General features: G+C 37.8%; 1 protein-coding gene across 2 annotated transcripts in view; it reads left to right on the top strand.

Moving 5' to 3' along the window:
- COBL (cordon-bleu WH2 repeat protein) overlaps positions 1–15,565 on the top strand; it is a 155,629-nt gene that overhangs the window by 39,905 nt on the left and 100,159 nt on the right. The window contains exons 2-5 of one of the 2 annotated variants that reach the window (XM_053957917.1): positions 1,928–2,134; positions 11,221–11,431; positions 12,144–12,372; positions 14,518–14,562. In XM_053957917.1, coding sequence (XP_053813892.1) covers positions 1,928–2,134; positions 11,221–11,431; positions 12,144–12,372; positions 14,518–14,562 — 692 coding nt within the window. The remainder of the gene's footprint in view (positions 1–1,927; positions 2,135–11,220; positions 11,432–12,143; positions 12,373–14,517; positions 14,563–15,565) is intronic. The other variant, XM_053957926.1, reaches the window with a different exon arrangement.

Below are 15,565 nucleotides of genomic sequence, written 5' to 3'. Positions count from 1 at the left end.
TTAAACTGCATGATTGTAAGGTTGTGTTGCCATGAATCTGAATGTATGTAAAATTCCCATGTCTCTCACCACCTGCTTATGAGTAACAACTGTAGCTAAATACAAAGCGATCTGAGAAGATGAATCCAAATTTCTTTTTTTTTTCTGCAATAGACAAATAAATTAAGAGTTTAGTTCATGGAGAGTCAAGGTAGTTAATTACTTGTTAATGCTATGAACTTATCATCACCTCGTTGTGGAGGAGCATAGGAGCTGCAAGTTAGTGACTGATGACTTCATGCCTCACTCAGTGTATATAGGATAAAAACTGAATGTTCAAGGAAATTTCTGATAAAAGAGAAATTTCTCTATACTAGTAAATAAGGCAATACCTGGCCCTGCATATCTGTAGAGAATGCTATTTGTTATGCACACAGGGAAGGAAAGGCATTATCTTCATCACTGCTAATTTAACACTGCCTTGCTAAGGTCTCACTGAAATGAGCATTTTCAAGGAAGTGTAAAGAATTTTTGCAAGTTGAGACATGTGACAGATTATTGGTCAAATGCAAATACTAATTACAAAGTATGGAGGGTTTGAACTGCCTCTGAACACTTTTTTTTTTTTGTTGAGTTGGTTTGGTTTGGATATTTTTGTTAATGTGATAAAGCTATTACTTTTTTCTTCTGCCAGGAGCTTACAGTGATAATCCAAACTCTGTTTAGCCTTTTTATCTGTGAGAATAGAGGTTATCTCTTATTAAAGAAGACTTTGATTTGGTATTTCAGTTCAGGGTTTTTTTTTTTTTCCTCCTAAACACAGTTTTGTCCTTGGCTGATTTGACCACTAAGCTTTTCCGGCTTTTAAGGGCTAGAGTGCTTTTTCTGTACTCTTCCTTTCTGGACCTCAGTTCATGTTGTTTGCAGGGTGAAAATTGTGTGAAGAATCATAATCTCTTCCTGCCCTCTGTAAACAGGCAGATTAAGAAAATACAGGCTGTAGGCCTCTACAATAATTTCTGAATAAATATTTTACTGCTTTTTCCATCTGTTACACTAAAATCTGACTTAAACTCAGCTTAAATCTAGTCAGAAGAGGTCACTGGAGTATTAATCATCCGAGTTAATCCTCTTAGACATGTGTTTGGTATGAGGCCAGCTATTCAGAAGTTTAACAGCACACATATGTTGCTTATCTGTCTGGCAGCTTGCCAGTGGTGGGTTTATATCTCTGTGAAGTATGCTTCTTGTTTGGTGCAAGCTGATGCAGCTTTTCTGTATATCACACATGGTGCATAGCCTGCTACTGAAGAATGAGTTCCTTTCAGGGTGCTTTTCAAAGAGCTGTAGTGTTGGTGTTGCATGGTAAGAAGTGATATCATTCACAGTTGACCTTTTCATGGTGCTTCCCTATGAAGTACCATGAGCCAGATTTATTACTACTAACTTAGAGCAGAGGAAGAGACAATGTTTCAAGTAGAGTAATACTGTGGAACCCAAATATAGCTGAATGAAACCTCACCCTGCTTCCACTGCTGCCATTCTGACTTGGAGGAAACATTCATGTACGTAAATACAACTCTTTCTTGAGTCAGGTCTGGACTGGACCCAGCATTTCTGTTTCTCACTTCATAGGAGTATGCTTCATACTTGACAGAAAAACGATTATATCATATCCTAATTATGGAACTGATTCATCCCCTGGGGCATGGAAAGCAAACAGTAGGAGTGAGTGCATCATTAAAAAATTAGCGTATTTTTAGAGAGGAGGTAAAAATAAAAGTGCGACTCCACTGAAAAGGTTAATGATGAAGAAAAAAAAAACTTTTGTTAAAGGAACTTCTTTAAAACAGTCTGAGATTATAGCCAAAATAACATATTTCTTAGTAACGTGTTTGGATTTTCTTGGAAGAAATCATTAATTTTCTTCTTGCCTTTCTTTCTCAAGGAAAAGAATGAAAGCTCGTGCTCCCCCTCCACCAAATCAACCTTCTGCAGCAAGTAGACTTCACAGTGAGGCCAAGTCACCTGCAGAGACAGCTGTAATTTCTGATCAGAACCTTGTGAGCATGAAGGAGAACATGATAAACAGACTGGTGGACTTCACAGTCATTTTACCCAGTGGGGTAGAGCAGAAGTGCACAGTGCAAGGAAGGTAAGGCTTTGATTAGCTCCCACTTTTTGAAACTTTTTTTCCCCATGGGATGCTTGGTGATGCTGTCCTTCTGAGTTTATGGGGCTTCTCTGTCTGCATTTTAAGCAGCTTTTGTGCCAGAGTCCTGAGAGCCAAGTATAAAGGACCCTTTCTTCTGGGTCAAGAAGGATATAGCAGCTCTTGTGTCACTGTTTTCCCCATGGATCAGCACATGTATGGATCTATCCCTTTCATGTAGTGTCACTGTGCTTAGGTTATATCACATCTTATAATCCAGAGTGGGCTCGCTGCAGTGGAAGTAGGTGCTGCTGGCAAACAGTCCTGACAGTATGAATGCCTGGAGGCATGCCAGGAAGCAGGCTTAGAAGATGGATGATTCATCACATTCAGAGATTCCGCCTTCACAATTAGAGTGCAGTTGTGTAGACAGCAAAGCCTCTGCTCATATTTAGGAAACCCTTTATATATAAAAGTGTATTTTTTTTTCCCATGGGAAGAGACAGGGATTTTCCGTGTTACTTTACTGGGTACAATCAAGAGCAAATTGTATTGGAAAGGTAATTTTGAGATAATTCTCTTCACTGTGGTAGCTCTTCTTTATCCTCATTCTTTCTGTGTAAATTGTTTTGAAAGAGGGAGACATTACTTTAGGAAATAATACAGAGAAGTTTCAAAAATATAAACAATACTATGATGAAACCATAGCAAACAGCATTGAGGTCAGGAGTAGTCAAGAAACTGTAGAAAGTGTAACACCATTTTCAAAAGGCACGTAGGTGTAGGCACACAGTTTGTGGTACCTGGGAGTGGGGCTGCGGGGGAGCCTCATCCCAAGGGCAACAGCTGTGCAGGACAGGTGACCAGCATTGAAGGTGGTGAGACATGGAGTGCGGAGTGCTGTCCAATCACCAAAGGGTGCAGAGGGCACGCAGGTGTAAGACATGGAAGAGGAAGGGTATAAAAGGTTGGACTGAAGAGCAATGAGGGACAGCTGCTTGAAGCTTTCTGAAGGGATGTTGCTCTGTATGGGCTGATGCTTTCTAATGTTGGGTGGTGATACTCTATGTATTGCGGCTGTTTCAACTGTGACGTGTAGGTGCCTGTTGATAAATCAGATTCTGTGTTTATTTTACAATTATTTTTTTCAGTAGTTAGTCTGCATTCTAGCAGAACTCCTTTCTGGTCTCGTATATTAGTCTGTGTTGGCTGTTTCCCTCATAGCCCATTTTGATGGCTGAGGAGGCTGTGTAAACTGGTGTTTGGTGTCTGGGATTTCTTTCTTCCCCCTACTTTTCTCATGGAAACTAACATTCGCTTATCCACTCTTGGGAGACAAGTGCAACTTGTGGGTGTCCACCCCAAAGCCAGAGTGATGTTAAAGGTTTGAAAGGAAAGCAGTACTTATCAGAGCTCTCAGATAAGATGTGTAGTGATAGAGTTTTTATAGGGAGATTTGGACTTAATCGGAGAAAGCAGAGAGCAGGCCTGGTAAGTGGAACAGAACATGAAACTCATGAAACATTGGATCCCAAAGAAGGGTGGTATTTCATTGGCAAATGCAAGCCACCTGGGAGCTGACAAGAGGTTAATATTCATGCAGCATTTAGTCTTGAGACTTGCCATAAGGTTAGAAATTTTTTTTTCCTGCCAAAGCAAGCAGTCCAAGAGCACTATAAGAGTGGTCTTTTAATGTGACTTTTTGAAGAACATAAAAGTTACAGGAGCAAAGAACAAGTAGAAAGTCCCTGTATAGTAAATATTCTGTGTCTCACACAGGTGTTTATCATTATGTATCCCATACACTGAGACTGAATGTTTTGTGTCTTAGAGTCTTTAGACAAAAACCTGAAAAAATGGCAAATATGAAACTTAATGCATTTCTGTGAGGTTATTTAGATCATCTTCCTTAAGCATTCCAAGCAACCAAAATGTTCTCTTTGTTTTCTGTGAAGGTGCTCATTTCTCTCCAGGATCTGCATGACAGGTGTAGGCCTTTGATTTAGGTGGCAATTAAATTTCTACTTGTGTTAATGTGCTAATCTGTACATCACTGGGGCCTAACCTAGGCAGTGGCTGTTCTCCCCTCAGTGCTGTCTTGAAGACTTGGAGTGGAGAAGTTAGTGACACTGAGAGCCAGCTGTGGGAAGTAGAAGATGATAGAAACTGAGAAAGGGGAACTAATCATCCTAACAAGCTATGAAATGAGAAAAGAATATTCTGTAATAAGCACTGTCTTACAGTGCAATCAGTCTGTGAACAGACCTCGTGTGTGCTGCTGTTCTTTCTAATGAGTGGAAGATGCAATTTTCTGTATGTTAGCTCTGGTTTTCCTTTTAGGTATGTGGAATAGTGAAAAATAAAGTCAAGATTATCTGAAACTTTTAGGGGGTGAACTGTCCTAAGTCTCCAAGCTTGTAGGAAAGCCCAGGTTTTTTTACATTTTGCATTGTTTTGATATTGGGATCTAAACAGCTATGGAATACAATTGTACTCAGGGTAAACATTAAATGATGAAGTTACTGGATTTTTAAAAATGTGGTGGATTTTTTTGTTTGTTTGTTTTTTTGTTTTTTTTTTTTTGTTTTTGTTTTTTTTTTTTTGTTTTTGTTTTTTTGGTTTTTTTGTTTTTTTTTAGTTTGAGGCAAGCATAAGAGCCAGTGCAGGTAATGAATTATTTTCCCTGCTCACTCTTTTTATCTGTGATGATATCATGGAAGGTCATTTCAGAAAAATCTGCTGCTGTTTATACTGGTATAAATCTTCATTATTTTTGTTGCCATCATTAAAACTGTATTCTGCAAAATCTCCTTTTGGCTACCCTGGGGAAATAACTTTTCTGTTTCAAAAAAATTTGCAAATCTTTGCCCTGGGCATATTCATAATGAAAAAATGATTCTGTAATTTCAGGAAAGCAGTTCACAGAACAATGAAGTACACTAGATTATATTTGAAAATATAAATACTGTAGATAATTAGTATCACTTAAGATTATTATAAGTGAACTAAAAGTAAAAATTACATATTTCAATTTGTTCATTGTATGTAGGCAAAGAAACATGTTGTAATTTAACTTTGTTCTCTATGTAAAAAGTTCCTGCAAATATCAGCAAGTGGGCAGAAAGTTCTCATTAAATTTTCTTGAAGACACTTTAAGAAAAAAAAGTTTGTACTGTTTAAAGATATTTTATTGGAATCTGGGACCTTGAAATTGTTTTATTTATAAAAGTTAACTCAAGCTGACAGGCTCTCTAACAGTTTATTGCCATCTTGTAACACACAATTTGTTTGAGAATTTGAAAATGTGTAGCACAGATTTTAGTACAAAGATGGGTCATTAAGGAGTGTATACAGTGGTAGAGTAGCATTAACAAAGTTTTCTTTTTGAAAGAATTGATCCCTGGCAACTCTGCTGTAAAACATATAGAAGTATTCATGAAAAACTGTTAGCCTACTTCCCCTTGAAAAGGAGGGAAACTCTATTCTGTGTTTGTACTTGTGTGTGAGCACTAACTGATGTGCTGAAATGATAGGTTTGGCCACTGAAATGGTAACATTGGCCACTTACACATTTCATGCTTGTAGATCTGTAGCACATCCACACAAATGGTTAACAGGCCTGAGAGAGGTGATGGTGGGTAGACATTTAGATGGAAAACAAATGGAAAAGCTCCCAAGTTATCAGTTTTCTGTTCATGATTCTCAGAGGTAATACTTTCAGTGGGTAACCTGTAAGTAAAGGGATCACGCATCTGTCTCTGTTCACACTTGGTGACGCTGAGGAGGACTTACTGATTAACACAGATACAGACATTAGCACAGCAGCTTGGAACTCAGTAGTATTTGAATGCACTGTAGAAAAATGGGGATGTTTGAAACTAAGTGAAGTTTGTTTTGGAGCTGTCAACACTTGGATGACCAATATGCAGAAAAGTAAACTGGACCGTTGTTGCTCCTGCTGTTATCTTACATGTTACACAAATACTCTCATACATCTGATGCACATAGAGCAGGACACTAGATGTAGTAATAAACTAGCCAAAGCTGTAGTCTGATTCTGCAAATATTAGAGGACAGAGTTCAGTACAGGGTAATGCCAGAATATTCAGAAAGAATATTTTCACATATTCTCAGTAATATACTCTTTGTTGTGGGTTTATAGCTTAACATACAGAACAGTGTCTCAGGAAAGATTGAAAGTGTGAAATCAGCCCAGGTTGGTAAAATATTAAAGAGGTGTTGTCAGAAGAAGATAAACAGGGCACATGGCTAAAGGATTGAAAATTAGTTTAATTAAATACTGAATAAGAGTCAGGTCAATACTACAGCAGTTCAGTATAGGCTAAGGGGAAAAAAAAAGTTGTACTAGAATTTGTTGGAAGGAACACACAGTCTCTAGGCAAGTTTGAATACCTTCAGGGAAAAGGTTTCTCTGCACCTCTTTTCCAGGGCTGGAACCATCTCTATGGAGATGATATGTTTACTTGTACCTAAATGGAATTTCCTATTCAGCACTTGTCTCTTGCCACTTGTCCTCTTGCTGTTCACTGTCAAGAAGAGTCTGTCTCTGTAACCCTACAGTTCATAATCACAGACAATAGCAAGATCTCTCTTCACCTTTCTTGTTCTAAGGCTCGAAAAGCACAGTCCTCTGTCTCATGTGTCATCTTGATGGTCCTTCTGTGGACTTACTCAGTTGTGGAAAATAAGAGCCAAATGTACAGGAGCGAGCTAAGAAAAGAAATAGAAAACATAAGTGTCTTATTTATCACATCTCCTGAACTTTTTTGGATACAGCTTGCTACTTAGTGTGTACATTTTTTTTGTGTAGAAAAAGTTGTAATCTTTTCATGAAGTGCCTGCTGTACTTTGAAGCATGCAAAAATAAAGACTAATGTTATTTTCTAGTTTAAATGCAAATAGTGAAAGAATTAGAGCCTTTGGGTCATCCACCCCTATAGCAATTGACTGGAAAACAAACATAATACTCTAATGTAGATTTTTAATGTGTATTTGACATTGACCTAAATAAAGAAGATTCTGTCTTCCAGTTTAAGATTATTTTTCAATTTGTTCTTTAAGTTATGGAATCACAGAATACTTTGGGTTAGAAAGACTCCCCCTGCCATGCACCAAGGACTTGCTCAGAGCCCCATCCAACCTGGTCTCTCATGCTTCCAGGGATGGGGCATCTGCAGCTTCTCTGGACCAGTTCCTGTGCTTCACCACTCTCACAGTGAAGAATTTCTTCTTAATAGCTAATCTAAGCCTACTCTCAGTTTGGAACTATTACCCTTGTTCTATCACCACATGCTCTTATGACAAGTCCCTCTCCAGCTTTCTTCTAGACCTGTTTAGGTACTGGAAGGCATTTGTAGTATGAAAGTAGAAGATTAAAAAAACCTTTGTTTTGTTTGATAGAATACAATTTTTACCGTGCACATTTATTTTTATAAGTCCTTTAAAATGGATTTTAAAATGGTTTTCTCTGTGTGATCCAAGGCTGTTAAGCAAAACCACACCCAAAACATCTCAGTTGTTTTATACTTCCTAAAAACCATAGGCCCCTGCTGCATTTTACTGGAGAACAGCAGGAAACAAGCGGTCTGGTCAAACTGGATCAGAACTTCAGTCTGATAGGTATTGCAGACAAAGTACTTATTCTTTACTGTCCAGAATTGGCATTAAATGTCAAATGGCTTAGTAATAAAATATCAAAACAGAGCCAAAGTGCTCTCCTTTGCTAAGAATAGTCATATGGACCTTCTTGTCTGAGTCTTAAATTGTGTTCTCTTTCCAATTTTGTTTCTGTGCTCTAGTATTTGCTTGTCAGTCATTAACCTTTGGTGTCTATTATGTAGTGTTTGGTCACTCCACCAAAAATTTCAGCAATATCATACCAAAATGAAAAAGTAAGGTGTTTCTTAATTGAGTAGTTAGAAAGGCAGGACATATTTAACTTCATTTCAGCTTTAGATTTAAGACCTGCTTGAATTTCAAAACAGAGTGTGTTTTCTACCAGATGTCCAAGCAGGTTAATAGACAGTGGAGATCTGTGTGGAACAAGATGGAAGCAAAGGAAGGATTGACACTTTGCATCTTCCAAGAGCCATATTCAGCCCAAGGTTAGAAATAAAAGTTGGTCTAGATTAGTAGATTACTATTCTCTTGCTGTTTAGCGACTCTCTTCTCTGTGTAGAATATACGTGGAGTTAGTTGAAATAAAACTCCCGTTTAAAATGAAGCTGTACTGTATTATGGTTTGGAAAGAAATTTTTTCAAGTTGGTGCCATGGAAATCTGATATAAGAATAACTTCACTACAAGGGTTTCTCAGCTCTCTTCTATTGATTGAAATACAAGATTTTTTTCGGTTTTTTTTTTTTTTTTTTACACTTCAGAAGTTTTGTGAAAATTTTTCCCTGAATTTACATTTTTTTTAAAGAGCATACAATTTGCTTTGAAGCTTTTTCAAAAGATTCAGCTGTACTTTCAAATGGTACAGATGAAGGCTGGGGATGCTTTTCATGGAACAATTGTGTATTCTGAGCAGCATGGCACAGGTTGGGATGTTGCAGGCTTCCTTAAGTGTTATATTTAATGCATGCCTGTTTGTAATCAGCAATAAGGTGAAACCTCGGATTTGGCTGGATTTTTGGATTGTCCATTGTCCAGACAAATTTGTTCAAGTTGTATAATTGTCTGTAACTTATCTCTGATGCCTGGTGTGGATTCTGATTTTGTTATAGTTGTGGTACTGTTGCTCTGACTATATTTTGTAATTTCAGTGGTGTATGTGTGGAATCATAAATTGTTATTTTGATGAACTGTCTTCTCTTTACAAATACTTCTTCAAGAGGCAAGATAACTGTCCAAATTTGAATGAATTGTCACTGTATTATGCACTACAGAAATATATTACTGTTCCACTTTAAATATAAATATCAAGCACATAGGACACCATGTATTATGATTCTGCCAGGTTATTTAGTTTTCTCTGAAACAATAGTAAGAATTCTGAGGGATAGCAAACACGTGCAAATTTTAGTTTAAAAGAAATATGTTTGTAAACAGACAAGTTGAGATCTGTATCAGAAGAACTGATAAGCACTTCAAAAACGCGTGCACTGCACAGCTTAATGAGTATTCATGTAAATACTGGAGTAGGTGGGATTCTCCTGTAGTTTGGACTTAGTACGTGTAAATGTCTGTTGGTCTGTAGCATATGAATTGAACATGGTTGTGAAACAGATATTTTCAACTTGGAGACAGTGTCAGAATGAGTCATCATGAAATGAGCTGATACAGTTTTGATTTGGATGCTACACATTTGTATTTGTGCTATGTTAGCAGTTGCCACAATGCACTCTGTTCTGAAGTGTTGTATACATATTAATGACATCTGTTTTCCTTATTTGATCTTCAGTCATCATCATCTGAGTTCTTCCTTTTTCAATGAGGTCATGTTATTTAAATTTTTCATGCTTGCCACTTTTCCAGATCACACTGTGTAACTCAGTTAAATTTGATAAAGGTTACTGTAAAGAAGGTCCTTCCTCTTCTCTTTCATGAGAAGAGCTGTGACCTACCAGGTAATAAGGAATTGGTCTAGTTTTCCATTTTTGTTGTCTTTGCCACTAGCCCACCGGGGTTCTTCACCAACTTCTTGAGCAGCTGTAGGCCAACAACATACCTATAGAAAGAAGATTGTTGGCCCTCCACACAGTAGTTTCCCAGATGCCAACGGCTTGCAGCTTAAGGGTAATTCTTGAGCTACAGATGTAATGGTGATGGCTAATAACCTGTGGAAGATTTTTTTTTTTTTTTTGAATTTGCTTGAATTTTGAATTTGTATCAATTTTCCTAATTAAAACATTAAAAGAAGTGCCAGTTCTTTTGGCATATTTGCTGTCTGTGCGTTAATTTTCTTACTTCTGCTAGAAGTTAGATATCCCACTGTACAGGACAGGTTCCAGCTACAGCTGGTAAGTTTTTCTTTAGCTTACGTTGTTTTACTGGCGACAGACTGGTTTATGAAACCAAAACATTTTAGAAAAATTACCCATTTTTATAAACCTGTTTTCTCTGATCCTTTACAGAATTTTTGAGGAGAAGGCTGGGAAAATAAAATAATCCTTCATTACCACTGTAGATAATTTCTGGAGTGTGGGGGAGCACAATTCATATCTGCTGTATTAGGCAGTATCAAGCTCCAGTGCATATTGAGTTCTTGACACAGAATGGAGTAGTTCTGTGCAGAGGCACGAAAAGAGAGGGACCGTTGCTGTCTCTTTTGAAACCTTATATTTTAAGAATCATACTGCAGTAAGACTTGCTGATAATGGGGACACTCAAAACCAAATGGTTTTGTACAGGGTTAATATCTTCACCAAAATAAATATGGACAGGATCTCTTGTAATTGCTGGTGTCAAATGGATGTGGAGATCTCAAAGCTGTAAACTGGAAAAATGAGCCCTATCTACCATTGGTTCCAGATTTAAGTACTCCATTTTAGATTACGTGATTGTTCAAATCTAGGTGGAGTTTACCAGACTGTGAGTTCATAATTTACTCATATCTTGTCTTCACATTAATAAATAGAATTTGAACTGGAGCATTTAATGTATCAATTTAGTACATTATGACTGCCAGTCAGAGCATGGTGTTAATAACACCAAGGTTGTGGGTTCAGTCCCCATATGGACCATTCACTTAAGCATTGGACTTGTTGGATCCTTGAGAGTCACTTCCAACTCAGAATATTCTGTCATCTGTGGTCTGGAAGTAAATAAGATGCTTTTTCTGCTCTTGGCTGATGTTTGTTAGTGCTATGATTGGCACTGCTGTCTGCTTGATACTGAATAGTTGTGAGCTCATAAACAGACACTGAAGTGTGAATATATTTATTTCCTATCATTTTATCTGATCTGTTTAACATTTCAAAGCACTAGCACTGTTCCCTCCCAAAGATGGTAAACTAGTGGCACATCCACAGCTTGTGTTGTCTTTTATCCCCCCATCTTAAAACTGAGGTAAATTTTCTAGCAATGTTTTTTCTCATGCTAACACTGAATTCTTCTTCCTTGTAGTAAAGCTGTGATGGATGTATTGGTTGATTTATGCAGCCAGTATCACTTAAATCCATCTCAACATAGTCTTGAACTGAAGTCTTCAGGAACTCAACAAGTTCTGAGTTACAAGCCAAACACTTTGATAGGAGCACTGGATGTACAGACAGTACTTCTGAAAGAGAAGATTCCAGAAGAGAAGGCAAAGCGCCCTCTGCCAAGGGTCCCTGAGGTCAGTACTCTGGAGGGCTAAAATGATGCCTTGAAACACCATTCCATTCCTATGATTTCAGTTCTTCCAATCTTTCCATCTTTAAACCAGATGGGAAAGACTTGGGATTGAATATAACCTGCTTTACTAGCTTAACTAATAATGTTTTGCACGTAGATTAGTAGAGGCTAGTCTAGACATTTAAACAAAATGGTATGTTGCATGTGGTTGGATAGATGAAAATCTGAAGATTAGGGCAATTGAAAATTGCAGTAATGGCTGAAATGAGAGTGGGGTTTTGTGTAGATAGTATTTTGGTGATATTTTGTGCACCATCTTCATTGAAGATATGGGAGAAGGCTGATCATTAATAAATGTATTTCACAATACAGTGAAGATTAAGAAGTAGTCATTTTCCAAATGTTTGCTAAAATTTTTTATTATTCTAATAACTATATCTAATTATACTCTCTCACCTTTCAGAGTGAGACTTGTAAACCTTTACATTATGAATGCCTCTGACTCCTTTTCCTTCTTCGCGTGTTCTTGTGAATGTCTCGTTAGTGGAAAGCGAGGTCTGAGATTTTATTCTTTAAAATATTACTTTTTGCAATGTGGGGTAAGTTTGCCTAGGAATAGTCAAGACAACATGGAAATCCCCAGTGCTTTTCTCATTGTGGGATGGTCTATCCACCACAGAAGGGGGACTGAGAGTTTGTGTTTGCTTCTGCAGAAATCTGTGAGGCTGGTAGTGAACTACCTGAAGACACAGAAGGCTGTGGTTCGAGTTAGTCCAGAGGTGCCTCTCCACAACATCATCCCAGCTATTTGTGAGAAGTGTGAAGTCAGTCAAGAGCACATTGTTCTTCTGCGGGACGGCATAACTGGGGAAGAGCTGGAGCTTACCAAGTCCTTGGAGGAGCTAGGGATAAAGGAGCTGTATGCCTGGGACAGAAAAAAAGGTGAGCCAAGACTGAGCAGTCGCTGCAGGGTTGTGATGTGACAACTATATTGTGGGCAATTAAAAGCATTCATGCTGCCATTCTTTTTGGGTCCAGCTGAAACAGCAGAGTGAGATCTCAGACCAGAGAGCAGCACAGGTTTGTTCAGTGTGCTGTGCCCAGAGCAGCAGCCAGGTCAGCAATGTGCCCAGCCGTCCTTGGATGCTCTTGGGCCTTGCGCCAGGCTGGGCTGGACTTTGGCAGGGTGCAGGCTGGCCTAGGGCAGGGCAAAAGGAGGAGCTTTGCTGTGTCCCAGAGCTGCTGTTGGTAGAGGTGCACGTAATACAAGGGGCCTCATCCAGGCAGTCTCTGTCACCTACCTGTGCTGTGGACTGGAGAGAAGGAAAGAAGAGACATGCCATAGTCATGGCAGCTGTGAAAGCTGAGAGGCAGAGGCGACAGACCAGGGCTTATGAGAAACAGACTGGACAGGATCAGAGACCATTCCTCCAAAGAGCACAGTTACTGATGGTTTAGTGAAGAGGAGCTAAGAGGTATTTGTATTTAAAATTTTGTTCTCGTGTTTACCTATCCTCACTTTCTGTTCTCATAGACAAAATTGTAATAGTAGCTTCTGGGAGTTGAGTTTTATCAGCCTGATTATGTATTCAAATAACATAATTCTGTGATATACTTTAAAAGATATCTGTTTTAAAAATACACATAATAAATAATAAATAAAAATACACATAATAAATAAAAAAAAGGAAGCACTACTTCCTTTGAGGTCAGATAGTGATATTCATTAAAATTGTCTCCTGCAGTTTTTCTCAATTGCTACCACTTCCAGCACGGTATATGTCCTTATTTATTGTTTAGATAACGTCATTCTTGTAGGTGCTGAGCTGTAGGCTTATTTTTTATTTATAAAATTATTTATTTATGTTGACATTCTGTCTCTTCTTTCCAACTCTTTGATAAGTGGCAGTTCTACCTCTGTGCAGGTCAAGTTTCAGTGAGTTTAGACTTCTAAGTAAACTAAATATCTCCTTTTCTTTTGAATTGCTGAGATGTTCCCAAAAGAGGCCGACAGCATGTCATAACTCAATTGCACATTTGTTTTTTTCAAGACATGTTTACTGTAATTAAGCTAACTATTTTGGAGCAACATATTGAATGTGGAGTATAGTCAACAGGATTAATTCAACGTACTTCAGGGACAACTTAGAGAGTAATTATCATAGGCCTTCAGTAAAGTCTTTCCTTTCAAATGAAAATGGTGGTATGTATGCTGGTACAGTATTGGTCCTCAAATTTGGTTGTAGCCTATACAGTCAGAACCAAGACTTTACTACAGGGCTGGGATTATAGTAGCAAATTATCACAGAATCACAGAATATATTGAGTTGAAAGAACCCACAAAGATCTACACATCATAATGTGCTGCTCTCTACATCAGCTTTTCTTTTTTATATTCTATTCTTTTTTAACCTTTCCATATTCCTCTCCTTTCATTATGATAAAACCCCCCCTGATCCTGAGTATAATTCAATCTTTTGTGCTTTCCTCTTACCACCATGTTGTCTGACAAAAACAGTAAATGCACGTAAAATTTACAAGAATTTTTTCTTTGTTTCAGCAAATTTCTTCTGCAGTGTTCTCATTTGTAATATCCAAGAGGAATAAACCCACTGGTTTCAGTAGCAGTTGGTCTGTGACTTGTGCATTGAATGGGTATCTAGCCTGTTTCCTTAACAGAAAATAGATTTTTAAAACACATTCTCACTAACAAGTTAGGTCTCACAGGTGCTGAAAGCCATAGGCTGTGCTTATAAGAGCAGATTCTAGAAAAACTCCACACTCTTCCCTTGCCTGAAACAGAAAACACCAAGAGCTGAAGGATTATTAAAAGAAAAGCTCTGCTGCCACCTACTTACTTAATTCTATTTAGCAGTCAAAGCAGCTTCATGACTGAATCAGGAATTAATACAAATGCAGCTAAACTGCTTCAGTAGCAGCTCTGCATGTGTGTTGTCGGTCAACATTTTTTTCTGTAATGCTTAGGAAAAGAGGTGCTAGGACTAATTAATGAATATTGTGCTTTACAGGGCAATATTAGAACTTTAATGTGTTTTCTCTTATCCTTTCATTGCCTGACTTTTCCAGTTCCTCCATCAAAAACTCAGTCTGAACCTTCTCTGAACTATAGAGGTACTGTACAATGCTGCTGCGGGGAAGCTTCACTCTGTCTTTAACCCTTTCGCTTCAGTCTATGTGTAATGTGGGTTTGGTAGGTAGATCTTTAAGAGTGTTGAGTGAAATGCCATAGAGAAACAAGCTATTTTTATCTGTTTTGTCTTTTCAAAGTGTTGCTTACATGTCTTGTGCTTCTGCTAAGAACAAATACATTCTGTCTCTTCAGCAATAGCCATTAAAACACCAGCAAGTAATAAATTCTGCTCTTTAACTGTTTTGTGGTGTGGTGTATCTCTGTAGAGTCCAAGCCTGTTCAGTTTACCTCAATCATTATTAAGTAAATTTCACAGTTCCTAACATTTCCGAGGTCTCTTGGGTTCAAAATTTATTTTGTAGCAAAGGCAGAAAACTTTGATGTCTGTGAGATCTTCCACTGTTTTCAATATACATGCAGCAAAGCACTTTAATATCAAATGTATACATACACATTGGGTAACTGATACTGACTTCTGAATTGTTACAGTACTTGGGGTTGGATTAGATTATGTTAGTGCTTCTGCTTCTAGTCAAATAGAAAATGTGTGTATTTAGTATGTCCTTTTCCCTATTGAGTCTGTTTTAATACATTGCTTAAATTAATTATCCTCAAGAAAGGTATCGTCGATTTCTAATGAGCTTTACTTCTTTGCATTACTAGTAGACACAACACAACCAAAGTAAAACTGGATAACTTATTTAAATTTTTATAAAGAAAGTCCACCTACAGTAGGTGGCAGCCATCGAGCAAATCTTAGCTCATGGCCTCTTGGCTTCACTAATGGCAGCACTATTCCCCCAGTCGTCCATTATTACTTGCTGTGGCTTCGTCTTACGTGGAGATCATTTCATCACTAGATGAAATATATACTTCATATTTATTTAAGGAAAAAGTTACACAGATTAATAAAGACTAATTATTTTGAAATTATATGCATTACTTAAATCCTAGTTTATTGGTGTTACACAATGTTCAATGGCA

This window comes from Vidua chalybeata, chromosome 1 (assembly GCF_026979565.1).
Source record: "Vidua chalybeata isolate OUT-0048 chromosome 1, bVidCha1 merged haplotype, whole genome shotgun sequence".
Lineage (NCBI taxonomy): Eukaryota > Metazoa > Chordata > Aves > Passeriformes > Viduidae > Vidua > Vidua chalybeata.
The sequence above is the reverse complement of the archived record's forward strand: the minus strand, read 5'-3'. Positions and strand labels throughout refer to the sequence as shown.